The sequence below is a fragment of the Arachis ipaensis genome, chromosome B9 (assembly GCF_059453495.1).
Source record: "Arachis ipaensis isolate K30076 ecotype BB chromosome B9, ASM5945349v1, whole genome shotgun sequence".
In the NCBI taxonomy this organism is placed as follows: domain Eukaryota; kingdom Viridiplantae; phylum Streptophyta; class Magnoliopsida; order Fabales; family Fabaceae; genus Arachis; species Arachis ipaensis.
In genome coordinates, this window is record NC_142444.1 from 8,197,966 (window position 1) to 8,221,397 (window position 23,432).

At 33.9% G+C, this 23,432-nt stretch overlaps 1 protein-coding gene across 1 annotated transcript; it reads right to left on the bottom strand.

Annotated features, from left to right (window-relative positions):
* Window positions 1-750: 750 nt before the first annotated feature.
* LOC107624696 (disease resistance-like protein DSC1) lies at window positions 751-22,081 on the bottom strand. The gene is made up of 6 exons (XM_088498621.1): window positions 21,576-22,081; window positions 6,300-7,101; window positions 5,562-5,864; window positions 3,493-4,971; window positions 2,690-2,749; window positions 751-804 (listed from the first exon to the last, which is right to left on the bottom strand). Exons 1-6 carry the CDS (start codon window positions 22,079-22,081, stop codon window positions 751-753), a joined length of 3,204 nt encoding a protein of 1,067 aa, XP_088354747.1.
* Between the last annotated feature and the right edge of the window lie 1,351 nt (window positions 22,082-23,432).

Below are 23,432 nucleotides of genomic sequence, written 5' to 3' on the forward strand. Positions count from 1 at the left end.
TCTGGGTGGTTTACTGGTTAAACTTGAGACTGTCTCTCAAAGATTTGCAGTTATTTACACAAAAGAACATGATAGCTGGGGGAAGTGGACGTATGTATTGAATCATTTTATAATTACTGATTAAAAAAGTTATGAGCTTCGGAAGATTCCTAATGCTTTTTGGCAAACTTGTAATGACATCACAATTCTGTATTGATAATATTTGTAATGACTATAAGACATGAATGTTGTCTGAAAGTTTAGACAACTTTACATTACAATAAAGTTAATACTTGGCAGACAAGAAGGCAGAGGTATACAATATTCTACTTAAGATGATGCAAATGTCGTGTTCATGTTTTATTGGCTCCATGAGTAGAATTGTGTTGGCAAAGTTTTGAGGAAGCTTCTCAAGAGAGTAACTGATGTTAAAACCCAACTATTCAAGACTTTTGAGATGCATAATGGTGATCACACCTACGTGGCAAACAAGCTTAGTATTGTATTGAAATAATGACATCCTGTATGATATAATATATATTTATATGGTCTCCCTTCATGACTCAATTACCATCAAACCCCGTCTTGTAGAATATAAAACAGAGCGTGAAAGTGGCAAAAACAATATGCAAATTAAACTGCACTGCCGAGTTGACAGGGAAATTGAACAACAATCAAATGAGGAAAAATAAGTAATGGTGTGTTCTCAAGGAGTGTGCTATAAAGTGAGCAAATAGATAACTATTACAACAATAATGAACTAAAAGAAGTTTAGGTGTTCCCCACAGAAGCTTTCCTCTTTGAGTTCTCATATGATATTCTTCTCTGTAGAAGGGAAAAGATGTTTAAAAAAAAGAAACACATATGAGTTGAGCCATGTGACCTTGCATCCACTGCTATACTTTTTTTAATAAAAAAAGGAAAACATATTGCATAAGTCTGCAAAAGAAACGAGAGTTATTGTACCTTAATTTAACAGAAAGATATTATTCTGTTTTTGGAGTGATATTTCTTTGTATCTCTTCTTCAGCATTTGCTCTACAGCACTGTTATAAAATTGATAACATAAAATCAATTGTGATGATTCCAGATATTGTAGCTTTTACAATAATATGCATTGTGATTTTTGTAGTATAATTTTCTTTTTCTTGTAATTTGAATTTGAATATATTTTGAGTTTCAACTTGTGTGTTATGATTCTGAATTTTTATTTCTATTTTGATGATTCTTGAAAGAGCCTAGCAGCGGAAACAACACAAATATCCAACACAAAAACAATATGGCAGCAACTATGAACAACCAAATATAGCAAGTAAGGCAATAACAATAACACACCGAGATTTTAACATAGAAAACTCCCTCAATGTAAGAGGTAAAAACCACGCGTTATCCAGACCAATAAAATAGCCCCACTATAATCAAATGAGGTCAAGAGAGTCTCAAACAAAGCACAAAAACGTGCATATAATCAGCCAAAATATCAAAGCACCAAAGCTTATAAATGAGAAGCAAGAAGATGAAATATACCTAAAAAATAGAGCTGTTGTTCGAAGCCTATTTCTCTCTCTGCAAACATTCAATTAAAATCTTCACCGTTCAGAATGAAGAACAAGAGAAAAATCTGCAGTCTAAATTTCACGTCGATCCAACGATGAACAAAATGAAAAACTGCTGTTCAAAGATTGCTGCTTTGTATAAAATCGAAAAACCTATTTTCTCTCTTGCGAAGTCAATTTCTCTTACTGCAAACTTTCAATCAACATCTCCACCGACCAGAATGAAGAACAAGATGAAAGAAAAATGCAGTTCAAATTTCAAGCAGATCCAATGGTGAACGAATTAGAAACTGTCATTTGAAATTTACTACTTTGGATAAAAACGAAAATTCTGTTTTTTCCTCTTCTTTCTCTCTTTGGTAGCTACACTCTCACTCTCAAATTCACCTAAAAAATCTGATTAGCGTTGAGACATTAGGGTGTAAGAATACACCCCCAAAAGTTAGGCTTGTGCCTTACAAAGAAGAGAAAAAACTCAACAATTCTGTCATTCAAATTTTGTGCTTAAGATTCTGATTTTTTTTTATCATGTTTTCAAAATCTGTTACAATTATGCAGTTATAGGACCTGATATTAAACCTATTTTATTGTTGATTTGTTGTTATTGACTATTATTCTCCCTATTGAGTATCTGTTTTTGATTTTTTGAAATTGTTATTGATTATTTATTTAACCTATTTTATTTTGTTGGGCTGCTGCTTCTATTAAACTTTTTATATGATTCTGTGTTTACAATTTTGATTTTTAATGCATATATACTCGAATTCCAGATCTATCTCTTGGTTAACTGCAGCTCTAACTCTCGTGGTATCTCAGATAATCATAAATGTTGCAACCGACTGTATTTGTTGCAAAAAATTCCCTCAAATTTTTAAATCGAATAAATTGAACCAAATCAAACCAAATTTAATTAATTTGGTTTGGTTTGTATCGTCCTAATAAAGAAACCGAATCAAATCAAATCCCACTATTAATGTAGAAATAGATTAAATTGTTTTTTTTTTTTTTAAATTGAACTAAACGGCACTACGAATACTCCAAACAGACCATATATCAAAACAAACTCAATTATAATATGAAAACTAAGCTGCTCAAGAAATAGTAATTTCATCAAATATAATCAAAAACTTAGCTAATATAATTGGACAACTTACCAGTATTCTTTGGAACCATGCCGTAAATCCACTCTTTTTCCATTTCTCTGTTCTCTCACTCTGTGACAAAAATATAATTCATCATGATCCCCCATATTCGATACGTTATTACTATGATAGGCTGATTAACCACACAAACAAGGACGATATCAAACAACATACTATAATATAAAATCAACAACACATCACGAACATAAACATTAATATGCGAAAATATTTTATTTCAAATTTTTGTCTAATAGTATAACTTTTGTAAAGTGATGTATTAGTTTGGTAACTTTGACGTTTTCGAGGTCTAAAATTTTTTTATATTATTAATAAATCATTATTATCATTTTTGTGATTTAAATTTATTGAGAAAGTGAAACACTTGTGATGCAACAACAAATGTTAACACGTCCATTTATAATTAATAAAGAGCATAGTAAAACTTTATATGATTAAAGATCAAAATCAAATCCTTTACCTTACTTCGATATTAAAAAGGATCGGATGTATATTAAAAAGTGGTGCACTTTTGCAAGATATATCTATAAAATTGAAGGAAAGAAGCTTTGTTAACATTTACAGAGTCAGAGAAACAATAAAAAATTATAGCTAAGTTGTGCAGAAGAAATAAAAAGAAAATTCAAGCACGTTGATAATTCATTAACTGTGTATTTTCGTTCACTAATCACTACAATTATATATATTCCAAAATCAATTTTGAATGATTTAATTTTTGTTGTGGATCTCTAGACTAAACAATTGAGAATACAACAATAATGCGTGAAAACTACTTCCATTAGTATTAGAAGCATTACCTCTAGGTCCTCCAAGCCCAAGTCATCAATGGCATCGGGACGAATCTCTCCTTCATGATTGACAGGGATATGCATCCAACGGATCCCACATCCCTTTATCACTACTTCCTCATTATCCTTTGTATGGGCATAGAATTTAAATTTAAGGATTGGATTACAACTGGTGTCCCTCTTTCGCTCTTTGATTGCTTCCGTTATCTTGTTGGAACCCTCTCCATCATACCATGCTACCTTATGATCTGATACCATTTCAATTGCAATCTCATAGGGAACATTGCCGGTCAAGAGTGCTGTATTGGCAGAAGTTGCTATCCATTCCCATTCATTGCAACCCTTTCCCAAGTAGCATTCCCATCCAAATATCACTTTTTTGTCACCAAGGTTGCAAGATTGGTATTGAGAAATCAAGATGCAGCCAACAAAACAAGAAGAAATCTTGTGTTCTGGAGCAACTTCAACAATGATTGAAGCTTCTGTAGAGTAGTAGTCAGGGAACCACTCATTAATTATGCTCTCTTTACTTGGTAAATAGTAGAAGAATCTATTATCATTCTTTGCTTCATTATGCGGATATCCATCATTATTTGCCACAAGTTCTATCCTGAATTTCAAGTCTTTCAAAACTGCTTCATATGCATCATCATCCAACTTTGTGCAATTATGGAATACAAACCACGCATTGTGTTTTCTGGGTGGTTCACTGGTTAAACTTGAGACTTCCTTCAAGGATTTGCAGTTTACTGCATCAAAGTATATAATAGATGGGGGAAGTGGAGGTACGTATTGAAGCATTTTACAATCAAAGATGAAAATTTCTATGAGCTGTTGAAGATTCTTAATGCTTTTTGGCAAACTTGTAATGACATGACAACTTTCCACGTGTAATAGTTGTAATGATTGTAAGACATGAATGTTGTCTGGGAGTTTAGACAACCTCTTACATCCGTAGAAAGCTAATTCCTTGAGAGACAAGAAGGCAGGGGTGGGAAATATTCTACTTAACATGATGCATGTGTCGTCTTCATGTTTTATTGGATCCATGAGTGCAATATTGGAGGCAAAGTTTTGAGGAAGTTTCTGAAGAGAGTAACTGATGTTAAAACCGAACCACTCAAGATTTTTGAGATGCATAATAGTGGATGGCACTTCACTCAAAGTCGTTGATGGTAAAAATAACCTGAATTTGGAATGATCACTCATAATGGGAATTGAGAACTCTTCCAAATTGCAGCAATGAGTGGCATACAAGTCACGGAGAGAGGGAGAACAATAGTCACTGCAAAGCCTTTTTAGCGATGTGCAATAGCTCACATATAGTTCTTCAATCTTGGGGAGAGAGAAAATTGATGGATGAACATCTTGTAACCTTTCACAGCCACTGAGAGTTATGGATTTGAGATTCATGGCACCTGCTAAATTTGGGCACTCCATCAAGCGTTTGCATCCCTCGAGGTCAATAAACTCCAAACTTGGTAGATTCTGTCAACCCCAACAAATTAAACATGTTAACATGATGGATATATATAAATAATTATTGGGTGTAGTCTAATATTTATTTTTTTTATATATATGTCATTTGAATTTAAGTCATGTATTTTATTATATTTTTTTTCATAAAATACTCTTTGTTTTCTCATCAAAACTTATTTAATTATTCTTTGATATTATAGTTACTTTTTTTAATAAAAGTTTATTCTCAATGTTCTAAAATATTTTAGTGTGATATTTTATTTTCACAAAAATTTATATATTAAATAATGAAAATATGGCTTTTCAAGAAATGATTAGCAATTTAGCACACGAGAATATTTCACAATATATAAAATTAAATTAATCTTACATAATAGAGTAAGTTTATAAATTGTAAATCTTGAAATAAACACCTCATTATTATTATTATTATTATTATTATTATTATTATTATTATTATTATTATTAGATCAAAACTACTCTATTTTTTATTCTTTCAAAATTTTGCCTATTATCTAACTATTGTTTATAATATCAATCTTTATTTTAGTATTCAACCAAAGTGAAAAAACATAAAGAGCAATGAAACATGATCCTACCTGAACTGTATCCCAAAGTTTTTGAACATTGCTATCTCGCATGGAAAGCTGAACAAGTTTTTGAGGCCAACAAATAGACGGCACAAACTTAAGTGGACATTTATTCCACTCAATATACCTTAAGTCATTAGGAAGTTGAAAATCTTCTAGAAGCACTCTGTGCCGTTCAAAATCTATGTTGATATTTCCTCTTAAAGCAAGTAACCTTAACTTTGGCATCTTCCTTAATGCAATGATGATTATACGTGGATCTATTGTAATTTCATTCATATCCACAATCATGCTTTCAACTCCATGAATATCCTGCAAAATTGATAAGCATTGCAATACAATGTTAGTGCTATGTTGCTGTAAGCAATATTTTTTTTATTTTCCACGACATTCCTCGTCTGGACAAGTCAAGAACTAAACCATTAAAGCATGATTTTCTTACTCTTTCATGTTGGAATATATTGCAGACCTCTTCGGCGTTCCACAGTCTAGTTTGTTGACCGCAACTTTTGCTAGATTCTTCATGAATAATTATCCAACACATTTTCTGTATCAAGCTATGCATTTTTATGTATTTTTTATTATTATACGAATAAATACTTATAAGAGACTTGTCCAATAAACTTTTTATCCCTATGTTTGCAAAAAAACCACAAGAATTTAATATTCTTGTTACCAACTCCATTTCATGCCCGTGCAAAAAGCATGCAACATCTAAAAGGATGTTTTTTTATCACCATCTAATACATTGTAACTCAACCTCAACACTTGCTGAATATCAGCATTAGGATACTTTCTTAGTTTACTCAATGCACTATCCCATTCACTTTCTTCTTTGGTTCGAAGAAATGATCTCAAAATTTTTAATGCTAATGGTATTCCTTTGGCATAATCTGCTACGACTCTTGTTGATAGCTCATAATAATCCTCTTTAGGATGAGAATCACGAAAGGCATTATGGCTAAAAAGTTTAAGAGAGTCCTCAAAATTCATTTCCTTCACTTCATGGATTTCTTCGACTCCTCCACTTGTAAGCACATTTCTATCCCTTGTTGTCAAAATAATTTTACTACCAGAACTCAGACAACTACGAAAGAATTGAATTAAATCAGCTGCAATTTGTGAATTAGTCACATCATCTAGCACAACAAAAACCTTCCTATGCTTGATTTTACGGATAATACTAGAGTGTATTACTCGAATATTATCGATACGAAGATCTTGATTTAACAATTGAGAAAGAAGTTTAGCACATATGTGATTAATACCTTTTTCTTCTAAATTTTTTGAAAAAGCTAAGAAGCAATGACCTTCGTATTCTGAGGAGCACTCGTGAAAAAGAGTAGTAGCAATTGTTGTCTTGCCAATTCCAGGCATACCCCAAATTCCAATCACAAAAACTTTCTCCGACTTGAATCTCAATAAGGATTTAACAGAAGTATAGTTTCTGTTACAAATAAAGGGACTTTTGAGTTCATCTCTATAGCAATTGTTATTCAAATTTGAAAAGATTGCTTCCACAATTTCATCGATCAACTCTGCTTCTTGCCTAGCAGCAAATAAATATTACATTAGAAATAAACAATAGATGCCTAACCAGATTATATATATGTTATTTATTATATGGATACATATAATTCCTAATTAGTATATGGACTTGAATGATAACTGATTTCAATGAAAATCCATTATATGTTATTTATTACAAGGCAGGATCAAGCCTTTATTTGTTGAGATTGTTATGGTTAAACCAAATTCTAGATAACCAAAGATCTTATTAGATTTTTCTTTTGATGGGGTATAATATAAGTGTATGACATTGAAACTATATATATATTCATGTGGTGACGAATGATATTTTTGTTTAAAAAATTAGAGTTTATTATCATTTAATTATTTTTTAAAAAAAGAAGTAAATAAGTAAATTACATATATTATATTACCCAAAGGACTTTGGTAACACAAAAAATTGTTTAAAAGGATACTAACTTTTTCAGTTTAAAAATAATATTTGTTATATATTTATATATTTAACCAATTTTTTTGGTGACATATATTTAACCAATTGAACCACCACCAAAATGTATCACGTAATATTCTGTGATTGCAATTAAAACTAAATTATTCCTGCTGATTTTGCCCCATTCCTCTCGTAAGTGCCACTGCCAATGTTAAGAACAAGAACAAGAATAGAGGAATAAAGAAGGTGCTAGGCAGAAAAGATATGAAACCTGTCACGGCCCAAAATGAGCCATGACTGGCGCTCAGGAAAAAGAGTTCCCTAGCAAGCCTAACAGATTCGAATATAAGATAAATAAAAATGTTACAAATAATTTTTGATAAATTTACACTTTCTAGAATGAATAATTACATAATTGAACAAAAATAAAATAAATAAATATAGATGGATCCTGCCTGTGACATATGGAGCAGATGACGTCTAAGAACTCAACAAGGAATAGAACCCATTGCAGATCATTACTCTTGAATAAGCTCACATAATCAAATACTTATTCCTGAAAAATATTTTTTAAAAAAAGGGTGAGTTTTGCAACTCAGTGACTAGACAGTACATCTATAATTCACATGAGATCATCTAAACATTATTATGAAAATAATTTTAGTTAGAAAACAATAATTTATATGAATAAGTGAATCAATAAGGGAGTTCTCATACAGAAATCAAATCAAATAGTCCACACTTGGGCGGCTCCACCTCTAAGGGTAGCCCTTTCCTCTAGTGTGTCCGTACGGAATAACAGATCCAACGTGTGGCCTACACGTTAGGCTAGCAACGCCCCTGCTAGCTGAGGTCTGAGCCAGATGCATCTAGGTTAACATCATAACCGCCGTTAACTACGGTTTTCTAATACGAGCCTCCCAAACTAATTCAAAACATATAATTTCAAATACAACCAATCTTTGATCTTTCAAATATATACCGTATCAAATCAAAGCAAATAATACTTTCTCATCAAAATCCTTTTTAATCATATGAATTGTCCAATATACTTTACAAATTCAGAGTATATAAGTGCGTAAAAGAAATACTTCAATGTTCCAGAAACACATATTCAAATAAAATCGAATATTCTAAAATAATACAAAACTTCATCAAACATGTATACAGTCTCATGTGCAGATTGAAAATCTGAATTTCACAAAAATAAATATTTAGTTCTAATAAATCCATTATCAAAATCAAATTCAAATCTTTGTTGGTAATTTGTAAGTATAGTCATAAATTCAAGCATCACATATCAAAATAATTATAGATGTAAAGCCAAATAATTATAAATGTAAAGCCTACTCACAACGTGGTCCTAAGGGACCGAAGAGACCAAAACCGAAGTGCAAAATTAACGGGTGAGGAGGATCGATGTAGAATGAAATGAGTAGTCACAGGATTTGGACCGGGCAGCGGAAAGTTGCGGCTGCAACAACAGCAGCATCCATTTCTTATTGCAACGTCAATGATCATAGCAACCAGAGAAACTATTGGATTCAAATTGAATGGAAGACAACAAGAAAGAGTGCTGGAAAATCCAAGGTAAAGCAGAGGTTCAATAAAATCATAATGGCAGGATACGAAAGTGAAACAGATTCAAGGGAAAATAGCGAACCAGAACGGCAACAATGGTAGCGGACAGTTCGACAACAGCAAGGAGGTACGGCGGCAAGGTGGCAGCGCTGCTTCTTCTCCCTCACGAACTCGCCTCCTTCTCCCTCCTCTGTTCGCGGCTCACGGCGGCGGCAACAGCTTTATCAACGGCGACGCAGCAGTGGTGAGGGAACGGCGGTCTCCGACGGCATGCTAGGCAGCAACCAGGCGTGACAGAGCTGGTGGCGTCCTCTCCTCCATCGCGTTTCCCGCGGCGGCAGCTCTCTGCCTCAACATCTCACTCTCTCCCCTCTTCGTCAGCGCCGGCGGCGACACGTGGGACGGCGGTGAGGCGCGACGCCGGCATGCTCCAAGGCGACGGCAGTGACGGTGGACAGCCTCCCTCTCTTCTCTTCTCCGTTCCCTCACTCTCCCCTTTCTCTTTTCATTGCTTCCGTTACTTCTCCCTCTTTCTCTGAATTGTGTGTGTGTATGTATGTAAGAGGGAGGGTGTGAGATTTATTTTGAGATTAGGGTTAGGGTTTGGTTTGGGAAAAAGAGAGTAAGGGTATTGTAGGGATTTTACATTCTACCCTCCTTACAAAAATTTTCGCCCTCGAAAATTCAAAAATTGGTATAATCTGCAAAACTTTACATGGTTTTAGCACTTTGCCAAACATGAGAAAGAAGTATAACGAGGTGCAGAAGTTACAAGATAGGTTTTTGTTAAAACGATGTGATTAGCATTCACCTACTCTTGTTCCCTTGACAACTTAGATATACATAATACTTTTCACTTAGTTTGTCAATCTCCTCAAAATACACTTTTACTTTATAATCTCTTGGTTCTGGTGTACATCTGCTTGGTAGTAGCCGGTCTTACGTCAAGCCTTAGAATTACGACTTTCTGAACTTCAACATCGATAAGTTATGTCCTAACAAACTAACGTATCGCTTACTATATCTAGGAATCACACGAGACCGAAACAAGCTCAGGTTTACTCAAAAGGACACAAAACCTGGGAAGAGAAGAGCAAACATCACATATGGTGTTTGCACGAATGTAAAAAGATGCTTAAGATTGTAATTAAGCAATGCTGTATAGAAATAATTAAGTGTGCCAGAAAGAGTCAATCGCATCTTAACAAGGAAATCTGAATCAAAAAACTTTAATAGTAACAATTAAAGAAAATAGGGTATATTAGGTCAAAACAAGTTCAGGTTGAATCAAAGAAGTACAAAGTTCACAAAAAGAGGTTAACCAAAATCAATGGCTATTTTTACAAAGATTTAAATGGATGATTAAGGATACAATCAGGCAAGACAAGAATCAAATCAAAAAAAAGTTTTTCCAAAGAAGATCTGGAACAAGAATTCTAAGAGAATATTAGAAGATATGATGTAACATAGTAAAGCAATTTCAAATTACATCAAGGAGTTATATAGTTCACGTAAAGGAATGCAATGTCAGCACCTGTGTTGTCGAGAATATATGGTATAGCCAAAAGCACGATCAGATTGAGATATGCATAAGATGTAGGACATGAAATAAAATAATCAAATTTCATTTCAACAAGAATTGAAACAAGGAACTCCCGATACGAAATATAGGAGAAGGAACGATACGTCAAATCACGTGGCACGATTATAGCGCATACTTCAACACAAACTATCCCAAGAAGAACACCTAATGTTCCCAAACATAACAATTACCATTACTTGGATAAAGAAATGAAGGAGTTTAGAAGAACTATTCCTTGCAGGTTATAAATTCTACCCATTTGTATGCACCATACCAATAATCAGACCACAATATGTGACAACGCTAAATAGAATATAGATTTTTTTTCCCAACAAAACTAGAAAACAAGCAAAACAAAATAAAGTTCAGCATAACAATATCATCATAGCATAAAAGATTTTAGGGCATAAGTAAATGTTGAAATCATCGAAAAAGCTTCATAATATTCTTCATTAACATCATCAAGACTCTAAAAATGCCAAAATGATGAGTATTGCAAATAATTGAAAGAGCAGATTAGAAAAAAGGACATATATGTTACACCAAAAATTAGAAACTAGTATATAAAAAATGGTATCACCTAAAAATTTCTACTTTTAAACATCAACAACAATGACTAAACAAAATATTCAAACACAATCAATCAAAATATAGTAATAAAGAAAATATTTAGAACGAGCAAAGGTAACATAAAAAAAATCTAAAATAAATGAACCAACTAAAAATAGAAAACACATGAAAAGAAAAGAAAATATTGACAATTTTATGCCTCCACACTCAAGTTATGATCAATCCATACTCATAAATTTTCAGGTCAACAAGTTATAATGAAATAACTCAAGATTAAACCCATTGACTCAAAATGAACCCATCGGTTTCTTTAGAGCTTAGACATCCACAATCTTCATACATTGCAAATAAGCACCAAAGTTGTCCTAAAATTAAAAAATCAATTTTTTTTTACAATGCCTACTTTATAATACTCCATGAATATAATAAGGAGAAAAACTCATAGAAAGAATTTGTTCAACTTTAAGGAATTAGATATCCAATCTTTTCCATCCGAAATCGCCAGAAATTCTTTCCAATATCTATAAGACCTACAATCTCAATCTCACAAAACCCAGAAAACCAATCTCTCCAAATCTCTGAGAATAATGACAATAGTTGAGAACAGAGGAATTTTCAAAAAAAAAAAAGCAAGGGTTAAGAAAATTTTCGAGTTTCAAATCTTAGCCAAAAAACAAAGTTCATCACCAAAAGAATAAAAGACAAATATCACCAAAAGAATAAAAGACAAATATCACCAAAACAAATAAAATTAGAAGAGCTGATTCTAACACACCCTTATCCATACATAAACAAATTTTTTTGTCATGATAATACGCATAAAATATGTTGTTTGAGCTACCCTTTAGTAAGGCATTCACGTCTAAATGTAATCCACTGTTGCAACCATGAAATCAAAACATAGCACATAATTATTAAAAGACACAGACACAAACACATCAGATATGGTGTGCACTTCTAAAATCAGACCAATAAAATTATTTCGACTTTCAATTTCAAAATCATGAACATGATCATAAAAATTCACTTGAAAGTACGAAGTTATTTTGACATGATCACGAAAAAATATTTCTTAATCTAACTAATGATAAACTTGAAAAGTATAAAGGTAGTATAATAGAAAGCCTTTTGATATTTACTTCCATCTAAATAATATGGAAAGGATCCCATTAAATAGATGGAAAATTGTGTGAACCAATAAAACAATATATATAAGCATCCAAAAATTAAATAATTTCTCTCCTTGTTCCTCAATTTAAGTCTCTGCCAAGTTAGCTCTCACCTCTTTTTTTTTTTTTCATGCACATTAACAAATAACAGTTCATACTTATATATAATTCAAAGGTAGGAATGTGTATGAATTTAGGAACAATGTCTTTTTTTTTTGCACCTACACCCAAAGAGAACTTAAAACATGCTATTTTGGAACTGACCATATTTCTATCAATCTATTTTTTCTTGTTTGTGTACGAAACCATTTTTCTTGAACACATTTCAGATATATAACTCCATAAACATCAAACTAGCAAGGAGAAAACAAAACAATGTTCAATCAGGACCATACATAGTAGAAGCATACAATTAGAAGCAATCATCTAAAATCCAAATATCCCCTTATTCAATCTAGCCACACAAATTGTTCCTGAAAACCAGTAGCTGCTGAATATACTCCTTAATTTGTTGTCATCATTTCAAAAGCCTTAACCTCTCCATTCAAGTATCATATATTTCATAAAAATCTCTTGAAATAACTATCTTCTTTCACAAACATCACATTTTGCAAAAATCATCAGAATTCAGCAACAATAGAAAAATCATAGAACATAATCACAATAATTCCGTGACAGAAAAATCATGTCCAACAACACAATACTATAATAAAACTAGATCATCAAATTAGAAAAGTTCAAACAAACTTCTAAATCGTAAAGATCTTCGATCCATCTAACTAGTCACCCAAATAATTCTCTATCCCTAAACAGATAAAATCACCAGTTCGCCAAACAACAATAACACTCCATTATATGTTCATCACAGAGTTCTTCTCCTTGAAAAATTGAATAACAATTTTTTAAAATTCTTAATTTGAAACAAAAGGATCACAAGCAACTCAAAATTTAGTCATAACTTCAAAGATTATCAACATAAAAGAAAAATTCAAATATCGCTTATCAAGTCCAAAACAAAGCATCTCGTTTAGTAACTCAATGAATTCATGCAATCCAAAATTTCAAATACAGCTCTATAAAGGAATTAGATAGTAATTCACAGCAAACACCGATCGGATCTTCTAAGTAATTCATGAAATATTGACATCAGGAATCATAGAGAACAACACAAAGACGAAAAAGATTAAAGCATGCATTCACAAAATCGGGAAATGTTAGAACTAGCTACAAGGCAGGAATCGCGAACCGGAACCGAAACTGAAACTATTGCAAAAGCACGTTCGAGAAAATCTAGCAAAGGATAGGGCAAGATTGGGTACAAAAGGACAAGAGTAGTAAGAAGTGGCAGAGGACAGATGATCACAGTAATCAGAAGACAACAATGACATAGAAGATAAAGAGGACATTCCTATAAGCCTTTGATAGTGCCACAATTTGTACAAATAGGCGCGCTTCTATTTATACAATTGTGATCCTACCATAGGACACTTGCTCCATATTACACAGATTAAACCTAAGCTCTGATACCACTTTGTCACGGCCCAAAATGAGCCATGACTGGCGCTCAGGAAAAAGAGTTCCCTAGCAAGCCTAACAGATTCGAATATAAGATAAATAAAAATGTTACAAATAATTTTTGATAAATTTACACTTTCTAGAATGAATAATTACATAATTGAACAAAAATAAAATAAATAAATATAGATGGATCCTGCCTGTGACATATGGAGCAGATGACGTCTAAGAACTCAACAAGGAATAGAACCCATTGCAGATCATTACTCTTGAATAAGCTCACATAATCAAATACTTATTCCTGAAAAATATTTTTTAAAAAAAGGGTGAGTTTTGCAACTCAGTGACTAGACAGTACATCTATAATTCACATGAGATCATCTAAACATTATTATGAAAATAATTTTAGTTAGAAAACAATAATTTATATGAATAAGTGAATCAATAAGGGAGTTCTCATACAGAAATCAAATCAAATAGTCCACACTTGGGCGGCTCCACCTCTAAGGGTAGCCCTTTCCTCTAGTGTGTCCGTATGGAATAACAGATCCAACGTGTGGCCTACACGTTAGGCTAGCAACGCCCCTGCTAGCTGAGGTCTGAGCCAGATGCATCTAGGTTAACGTCATAACCGCCGTTAACTACGGTTTTCTAATACGAGCCTCCCAAACTAATTCAAAACATATAATTTCAAATACAACCAATCTTTGATCTTTCAAATATATACCGTATCAAATCAAAGCAAATAATACTTTCTCATCAAAATCCTTTTTAATCATATGAATTGTCCAATATACTTTACAAATTCAGAGTATATAAGTGCGTAAAAGAAATACTTCAATGTTCCAGAAACACATATTCAAATAAAATCGAATATTATAAAATAATACAAAACTTCATCAAACATGTATACAGTCTCATGTGCAGATTGAAAATCTGAATTTCACAAAAATAAATATTTAGTTCTAATAAATCCATTATCAAAATCAAATTCAAATCTTTGTTGGTAATTTGTAAGTATAGTCATAAATTCAAGCATCACATATCAAAATAATTATAGATGTAAAGCCAAATAATTATAAATGTAAAGCCTACTCACAACGTGGTCCTAAGGGACCGAAGAGACCAAAACCGAAGTGCAAAATTAACGGGTGAGGAGGATCGATGTAGAATGAAATGAGTAGTCACAGGATTTGGACCGGGCAGCGGAAAGTTGCGGCTGCAACAACAGCAGCATCCATTTCTTATTGCAACGTCAATGATCATAGCAACCAGAGAAACTATTGGATTCAAATTGAATGGAAGACAACAAGAAAGAGTGCTGGAAAATCCAAGGTAAAGCAGAGGTTCAATAAAATCATAATGGCAGGATACGAAAGTGAAACAGATTCAAGGGAAAATAGCGAACCAGAACGGCAACAATGGTAGCGGACAGTTCGACAACAGCAAGGAGGTACGGCGGCAAGGTGGCAGCGCTGCTTCTTCTCCCTCACGAACTCGCCTCCTTCTCCCTCCTCTGTTCGCGGCTCACGGCGGCGGCAACAGCTTTATCAACGGCGACGCAGCAGTGGTGAGGGAACGGCGGTCTCCGACGGCATGCTAGGCAGCAACCAGGCGTGACAGAGCTGGTGGCGTCCTCTCCTCCATCGCGTTTCCCGCGGCGGCAGCTCTCTGCCTCAACATCTCACTCTCTCCCCTCTTCGTCAGCGCCGGCGGCGACACGTGGGACGGCGGTGAGGCGCGACGCCGGCATGCTCCAAGGCGACGGCAGTGACGGTGGACAGCCTCCCTCTCTTCTCTTCTCCGTTCCCTCACTCTCCCCTTTCTCTTTTCATTGCTTCCGTTACTTCTCCCTCTTTCTCTGAATTGTGTGTGTGTATGTATGTAAGAGGGAGGGTGTGAGATTTATTTTGAGATTAGGGTTAGGGTTTGGTTTGGGAAAAAGAGAGTAAGGGTATTGTAGGGATTTTACATAACCAAGAAATTAAATGTTAGGAAGTTGAAAGTGAATGACTGATGAATGGAGCACCTTTGTCACAAGTATGGTGTCTTTTTTCATAATTTAATTTCTTAGCACAAGTAAATTAAGAGTGTTATTGATCAAATTAAGTGTTCATTTAGGTTGATTTTTAAGTAAAAAAAGGTATTGTTTTAAAATAAAATTTTTTTATTTAATTTTAAAATTATTTAGATACTACATATTTTAAGAAAAGTACCATTGTTAAAAAAATAAACAAAGATACTTTTTTAAAAATAAATTATTTGCTTGTTCTAAAAGTTAAGTACGATTTTGGTCTCTAAGGTAGGGGCTGAAAATAAAAGAGTTTTGAGAAACATTTTTAAATTTTAATATCTAAAAAATCTTTTTAAACAAGGGTTAAGTACGATTTTGGTCTCTAAGGTAGGGACTGAAAATTTATTTCGTCTCTAGTATTTTTTCTGCTACAAAATAGTCCCAAAAGTATAAATTAATTTTCAAATCGTCCTTTTTACCAAATTTTTAATTTTTATTTCGAAAATACCCTTAACAAAAAAATTAAAAAAAAAAAAGAAAAAAACACGGGTTAAGGGAAATGGGGGAGGGTATCAGCTGGAGGGGGGTTGGGTCTTGGTTTAAGGAGAAGAGGTGGAAGGGAAGGAGAAGGGCCACCGCCGCTGCTCTTTGCCACTGCCGTTTCTGCTCTTCGTCGTTCATTCCTTACCGCTGGATCTCACCGTGAGGGTGGACGTCTGCTCCTCCTCATCGCCCTCGCCGACGTCATCGCCGTCGCCCTTGTCTTGCCGCACCTTCTCCTCGCCGTCGCACCTCGTCTCGCCGCACCTCTTCCTCGTCGTTGCACCTCATCTCATCGTTTGTTTTGGTAATTATATTTATGGATTTTTTGTTCTTGTAATTGAAGATGAATTTGGGAATTTTTTATTATTGTAATTGCATCTGAGTTTTGTTAATAAAAGAGGAAGAATTTTAGTTTTGAGTTTTGATTGTTCTAATTTTCTGAGTTCTGGGTGGGGGTGGTGGTAGTGGGTTCTGAATTTTGTTGTTCTTCTGATGATGATGATGATGACCATGATGATAATGGTGGTGGTGGTGGGTTCTGGTTCAGCTTGGGCTTCTGTTCTGCTTTTGGTTGATTTTGGTTAATTTTGGGGAAGTTCTGATGATGATGACCATGATGATAATGGTGGTGGTAGTGGTGGTGGGTTCTGGTTCAGCTTGGACTTCTATTTTGGTTGATTTTGGAAAAATTTTGATGATGATGATGATGACCGTAATGATAATGGTGGTGGTGGTGGTGGGTTCTGGTTCAGTTTGGGCTTCTATTCTGCTTCAGTTCATTTTGGGGAAGAAGGGAGAAGGGTATTTTCGTTCGAATAATGATTTTAAAACTTAGTTAAACCTTCGGGACTATTTTATAGCGAAAAAAAGGCAAGGGATGGAATAAATTTTTTATCCCTACGTTAGGGACCAAAATCGTACTTAACCCTTTAAACAATCTATCTAATAAACATGAAATAACTTTATTCTATTAAAAAATCGTTTAAGATAGATGAAAAAATATCTTTTTTCTAAAAGTCAATCCAATTATTTTGAAATATCAATATTTTTTTACAAATATTTTACGAAGTATATATATATATATAAACTTACATTCATACATGTAAAATTCTTACTTTTAAAATATATCTAAAGAGTCAAATATATAAATTTAAATAATACGATGTATCAATTTTAAGATTCAAATTATATATTAGTTCAAATATATAAATTTGCCAATGATCCCACTATAAGAAAAAAGGTTTATGGCCACACTTTTTTCTTGTCACGCTTTAAAAGCGAGGTCAAAAGTGATCTATGGTCACGCTTTTTTGAGGGTGGCAATTGATTAGAGATTTGGCTACATTTTTTCTTGCTACACTTAAAAAGCGTGCAAAAGAGGCCTATGACCAGGCTTTTATGAGGGTGGCAATTGATTAGAGATTTAGGTACGCTTTTTTTGCCACACTTAAAACACGTAGCCATAGAGAATAACAGGCACGCTTTTAAAGCGTGCTAAGAAAATTACGTTACCGTGACATTTTTAAAGTGTGCCAAAAAGGTATGTAAAACTATTGAAAGCAAAAACACTTCACTTGTAAAACTAAACACGGACACTTAACGTTTTTCGTCACTCTAACACATACACTACTTCAGCCAAAGCATCTTCATTGCATACGTCCAACCCTAATCCCATGGCGCCTCCAAGTCTCCAACGGTAACCCCATCGCGCCTCCAACCCTAACCCCAGAGATTCATTGTGCTTCCGTTGAGCATGGCTACCGTCGTCTTCGTTTTCCTCATCTCCTGCTGGTGACCCAAACCCAAAAATCCCTAAGTTTCCATCTCTTCTCTCTTCTTCAAGCTGTGTCACCGCCACCGTCCTAGTGCTGCCGTTTCATTGCCGCTTCGAACCCTAAGCACCAGCTCGGGTTCCCTCCTCTACTGTCTTGCTCTTCCTCCGGTTACACAACACACCAACCTAGATCTATTCTTATCTTCTCGAATATCATATCCAAGGTTTGCATCTAATGCTTTTCATTTTTAATTTTTTCTAGCTTTGCTTGCTACGTTATTTGCTGTTGATTATTCAGTGGATTCAATTTGTTGATGCTATTTGCAGAAATCAGTTAAAGTAGTAATATTGCACTCATGGATCCAATAAAACATGAAGACGACACATGCATCATGTTAAGTAGAATATTTCCCACCCCTGCCTTCTTGTCTCTCAAGGAATTAGCTTTCTACGGATGTAAGAGGTTGTCTAAACTCCCAGACAACATTCATGTCTTACAATCATTACAAGTATTACAGCTGCAAAGTTGTCATGTCATTACAAGTTTACCAAAAAACATTAAGAATCTTCAACAGCTCATGGAACTTGTGATTATTGATTGTGAACTACTTCAATACGTACCTCCACTTCCCCCATCTATTATATACTTTAAAGTAGTAAACTGCAAATCTTTGGAGGCAATCTCAAGTTTAACCAGTGAACCACCCAGAGAACACCATGCATGGTTTGGATTCTATAACTGCACAAAGTTGGATGATGATGCATATCAAGTAGTTTTCAAAGACTTGAAATTCAGGATAGAACTGGTGGCAAATAATGATGGATATCCGCATAATGAAGCAAACAATAGATTCTTCTACTATTTACCAAGTAAAGAGAGCATAATTAATGACTGGTTCCCTGACTACTACTCTAGAAAAGCTTCCATCATTGTTGAAGTTGCTCCAGAACACAAGATTTCTTCTTATCTTGTTGGCTGCATCTTGATTTCTCAATACCAATCTTGCAACCTTGGTGACAAAAAAGTGATATTTGGATGGGAATGCTACTTGGGAAAGGGTTGCAATGAGTGGGAATGGATCGCAACTTCTGCCAATACAGCACTCTTGACCGGCTTTGTTCCCGAGACTGAGATTCCATTTGAAATGGTATCAGATCATAAGGTAGTATGGTATGATGGAGAGGGTTCCAACAAGATAACGGAAGCAATCAAAGAGCGAAAAAAGGACACCAGTTGTAATCCAATCCTTAAATTTAAATTCTATGCCTATACAAAGGATAATGAGGAAGTAGTGATAAAGGGGTGTGGGATCCGTTGGATGCATGTCCATGTCAATCATGAAGGACAGATTCGTCCTGATGCCATTGATGACTTGGGCTTGGAGGACCTAGAGGTAATGCTTCTAATACTAATGGAAGTAGTTTTCACGCATTATTGTTGTATTCTCAATTGTTTAGTGTAGAGATCCACAACAAAAATTAAATCATTCTAAATTGATCTTGGAATATATATAATTGTAGTGAACGAAAATACACAGTTAATGAATTATCAACGTGCTTGAATTTTCTTTTTATTTCTTCTGCACAACTTAGCTATAATTTTTTATTGTTTCTCTGACTCTGTAAATGTTAACAAAGCTTCTTTGCTTCAATTTTATAGATATATCTTGCAAAAGTGCACCACTTTTTAATATGCATCCGATCCTTTTTAATATCGACAAATTGAATCCACTGATTTTTGCAAATAGCATCAACAAATCGAATCTACTAAATAATCAACAGTAAATAACGCAGCAAGCAAAGGTAGAAAAATGAAAAAATGAAAAACATTATATGCAAACCTTGGATCTGAGATTCGAGAAGATAAGAATAGATCTAGGTTGGTGTGTTGTGTAATCGAAGGAAGAGTGAGATAGTAAAAGAGGGAACCTGAGCTGGTGCTTAGGGTTCGAAGCGGCAATGGAATGGCAACACTAGAACGGCAGCGGCGACACAGCTTGAAGAATAGAGAAGAGATGGAGACTTAGGGCTTTCTGGGTTTGGGTCACGAGGAGGAGATGAGGAAGATGAAGACGACGGTAGCCAAGCTCGACGGAAGCGCAATGAATCTCTGGGGTTAGGGTTGGAGGCGCGATGGGGTTAGGGTTGGAGACTTGGAGGCGCCATGGGGTTAGGGTTGGAGGTACGCAATGAAGACGCTCTGGCTGAAGTAGTGTATGTGTTAGAGTGATGAAAAACGTTAAGTGTTTTTGCTTTCAATAGTTTTACATACCTTTTTGGCACGCTTTAAAAATGTCACGGTAATGTAATTCTCTTGGCACGCTTTAAAAGCGTATCTGTTGTTCTCTATGGGTACGTTTTTTAAGCGTAGCAAAAAAAAGCGTACATAAATCTCTAATCAATTGTCACCCTCATAAAAGCGTGGTCATAGACCTTTTTTGTCACGTTTTTTAAGCGTAGCAAGAGAAAACGTGACCAAATCTCTAATCAATCGTCACCCTCATAAAAGCGTGACCATAGACCACTTTTAACCATGCTTTTAAAGCGTGACAAGAAATAAGTATGATCATAGGACTTTTTTTTTTGTAGTGTATGGATAATGGATCGGATTTTGTTGGTTATAATAAGCCACAAATATAATTGGCTGCGCTCTTCTATCAATACCACAATTAAACATATATACATTGAAGCGCAATAAATTGTTTACATTTTTATATATATTTTTTAATGAAAATATTATTATAATTTAAACTGAAGTTGCAAAAAAAAAATGGTTATGTATGTAAGTCAATCATTCCAAAATAAAAAACACACATTTCTGGATCTTTCAATAAAAAGTTTAAAATCAAACCTACATTAAAAGTAAAAAATGAATAAGTAATAAATAATTTTTTATTTAATATTTACTTTTACTTTTAGAATTCAAAATTTAAATTTTAAAATTTAAAATTCAAAATTTTAAGATTTAACATTAAGTTATATAGTTTATTTAAAATTTAAAATTAATATCTCAATTTATTATATTTAAGATTTAGTATTTATCTTTTAATTTTAATCTCTCAATCTAAATCTTCTTTTCAAATGCAGTCTAATACTTATTAAACTCTAAAAAGAAAAAAAGGTATCATTTGAAATTTCAGCCAAAATACACTTAACATAAACAAAAATTGTAATAGCAATATAAAGAAGTTTTTAATTCTTCAACTAAATTTTGGTAAAATCTGATCAAGGATAGTATCCATTTATCACAATCTGATTCAAGCATTTATCTCTAATATATTGTTTTTGAAATTTAAGAATGTTGGAGTGGTTTACCTGTGGTGATCGCATTGGAAGCCAGAAAGATTGGCAGCTTCAGTGAGTGCAGTCCTCCATTGCTCCACTTCTTTACGGTCCGTGGATCTCTCATGCTCAGCGAATGCTGTGTGGTAAGTTCCGGTCTGCTTGCGAACATTTGTGGGTTCTATTCTGTAGAACACTGGAATCACAACAATCACATTTTCATTCTTCTTCTTGCATTCCATGATCTCCACCAGCTCTCTCAAGCACCACTTTGAGGAAGCATAATTCTCAGAGAAGATAACAAGAAACAAGTTTGAGTCTCTGATGGCCTCAACAAGTTCGCTCCAGATGCCTCCTCCTTTCTGGATTCTGTAATCTATGAACGTCTCAATCTGATTTCTGCGGAGAGCAGAATGAAGATGGCTGGTGAAGCCGTTACGCGTGTCCTCACCTCTGAAGCTGATAAAGACATCGTATTGATGAGTGAGAGATGCTTGAGAATAAGAAGAAGAAGCAGCAGCAGCAACTGAGAGTGCCATGCCTCTATGTTGGGGGGAATGAATCAGCAGTTAATTATATAAGAAAGAAAATACTTTGTTCTCATCTCACATATGCTGTATTGTGTACAAATAAAATTAAAAGCTACACATTTTCACGAAACGCAAACAATAATAATAATATCTTGTATTAATCTGTGGACTATATGCGATGTAGACTAGGTCTACGTCAACTAAGAAATTACCATCTGATGAGTGGAAGTGTCATCTGTTCAGCAGACTTAATTGGAGTTGTATACATGTAATTATATTAAAACACTCATCACGAAGTTAATTACCGAGTGGTTTCCCTTGGTCTTTCTTAGCTTTGATTAGAAATTTTAATTTGTTCCGATCCACAAGCATCAAGGTAATATACTAATATTGATAGTGTTGATCTTAATCATGTGACGCATGTTTTTGTCCCTTTATCAGTATTAACTTTGAACAACTCAACAACTTGTATTGCATGAATAATAGTTAGCAAATTAAAATATTTAGTTGTTTACATCATCGAACTAATACGCGTTTTCTAATTCCGTTATTTAGTCTGACTTTCTCCCAAGTCCCAACTACCTTCTTCCTTAACAACTTCAAAATGGATGCTAGATAATCTTTGTTCTGTTTATTAGCTGTTCCAGAAGCACTTCTTATAAATCTCATAAATAAAATCTTTTAAGTTTTAATAAACAAAATAAATTTATTTTAATTGTTAATGCATTAAATATGTTAAGAGGATGATGAGTACTTTCGTTTTTCATATTTTTAGTATAGGGTTAACAATTTTTTAATTTTTGGGTCAGCAAATAACCAATATTAATATTTTTCTACAGCAAACAAAAAAAATCCAAATATATATAAAGAGCATGAGTACATGCTGGCTGCTGAATGATGGTTATGATTTGTTATATTTGTTTGTCCGTGAGACTTTCCGTTTTAGTATTACTTTAAAGACATTTGTTAATTAAGTCATAATCATGATTGTTCTTGCATAGGTTAGCCATTGTATAGTGCGTTCGTCAATGAATGACTGCAGACCTTCTGTTAGAATGAGTTATACTTAGGCAATAGAAGAACAAAGAGGTGTAGAAGAACAAAGAGGTGAGTACCTGTAAATAAAAGATACTTCGATGCTCAAATTAGTAAGTGAATTATAAGCTTTACAAGTTGCAATATGTCCAAATATTTTTTTTACCTTCCTTTTATATTTGGAATGAGATGTATTCTGTTACATTTCCAAAAAATCTCACTTAAATGAGAAATAATAACGTTTTAGAATATTATTATACGTTTTGGTATTTTCATAACCAAACTATAGTGTTTATAGCCAAGTTATAACGTTTTAACCGAGTTA

Coding starts and splice junctions, on each gene's coding strand:
- LOC107624696 (XM_088498621.1), bottom strand. CDS start 22,081: ATGGCACTCTCAGTTGCTGCTGCTGCTTCTTCTTCTTATTCTCAAGCA. Junction 4,972..5,561: donor AACTTTGGGATACAGTTCAG/GTAGGATCATGT, acceptor TGGGGTTGACAG/AATCTACCAAGTTTGGAGTT. Junction 2,750..3,492: donor TGGGCTTGGAGGACCTAGAG/GTAATGCTTCTA, acceptor TTTTTGTCACAG/AGTGAGAGAACAGAGAAATG.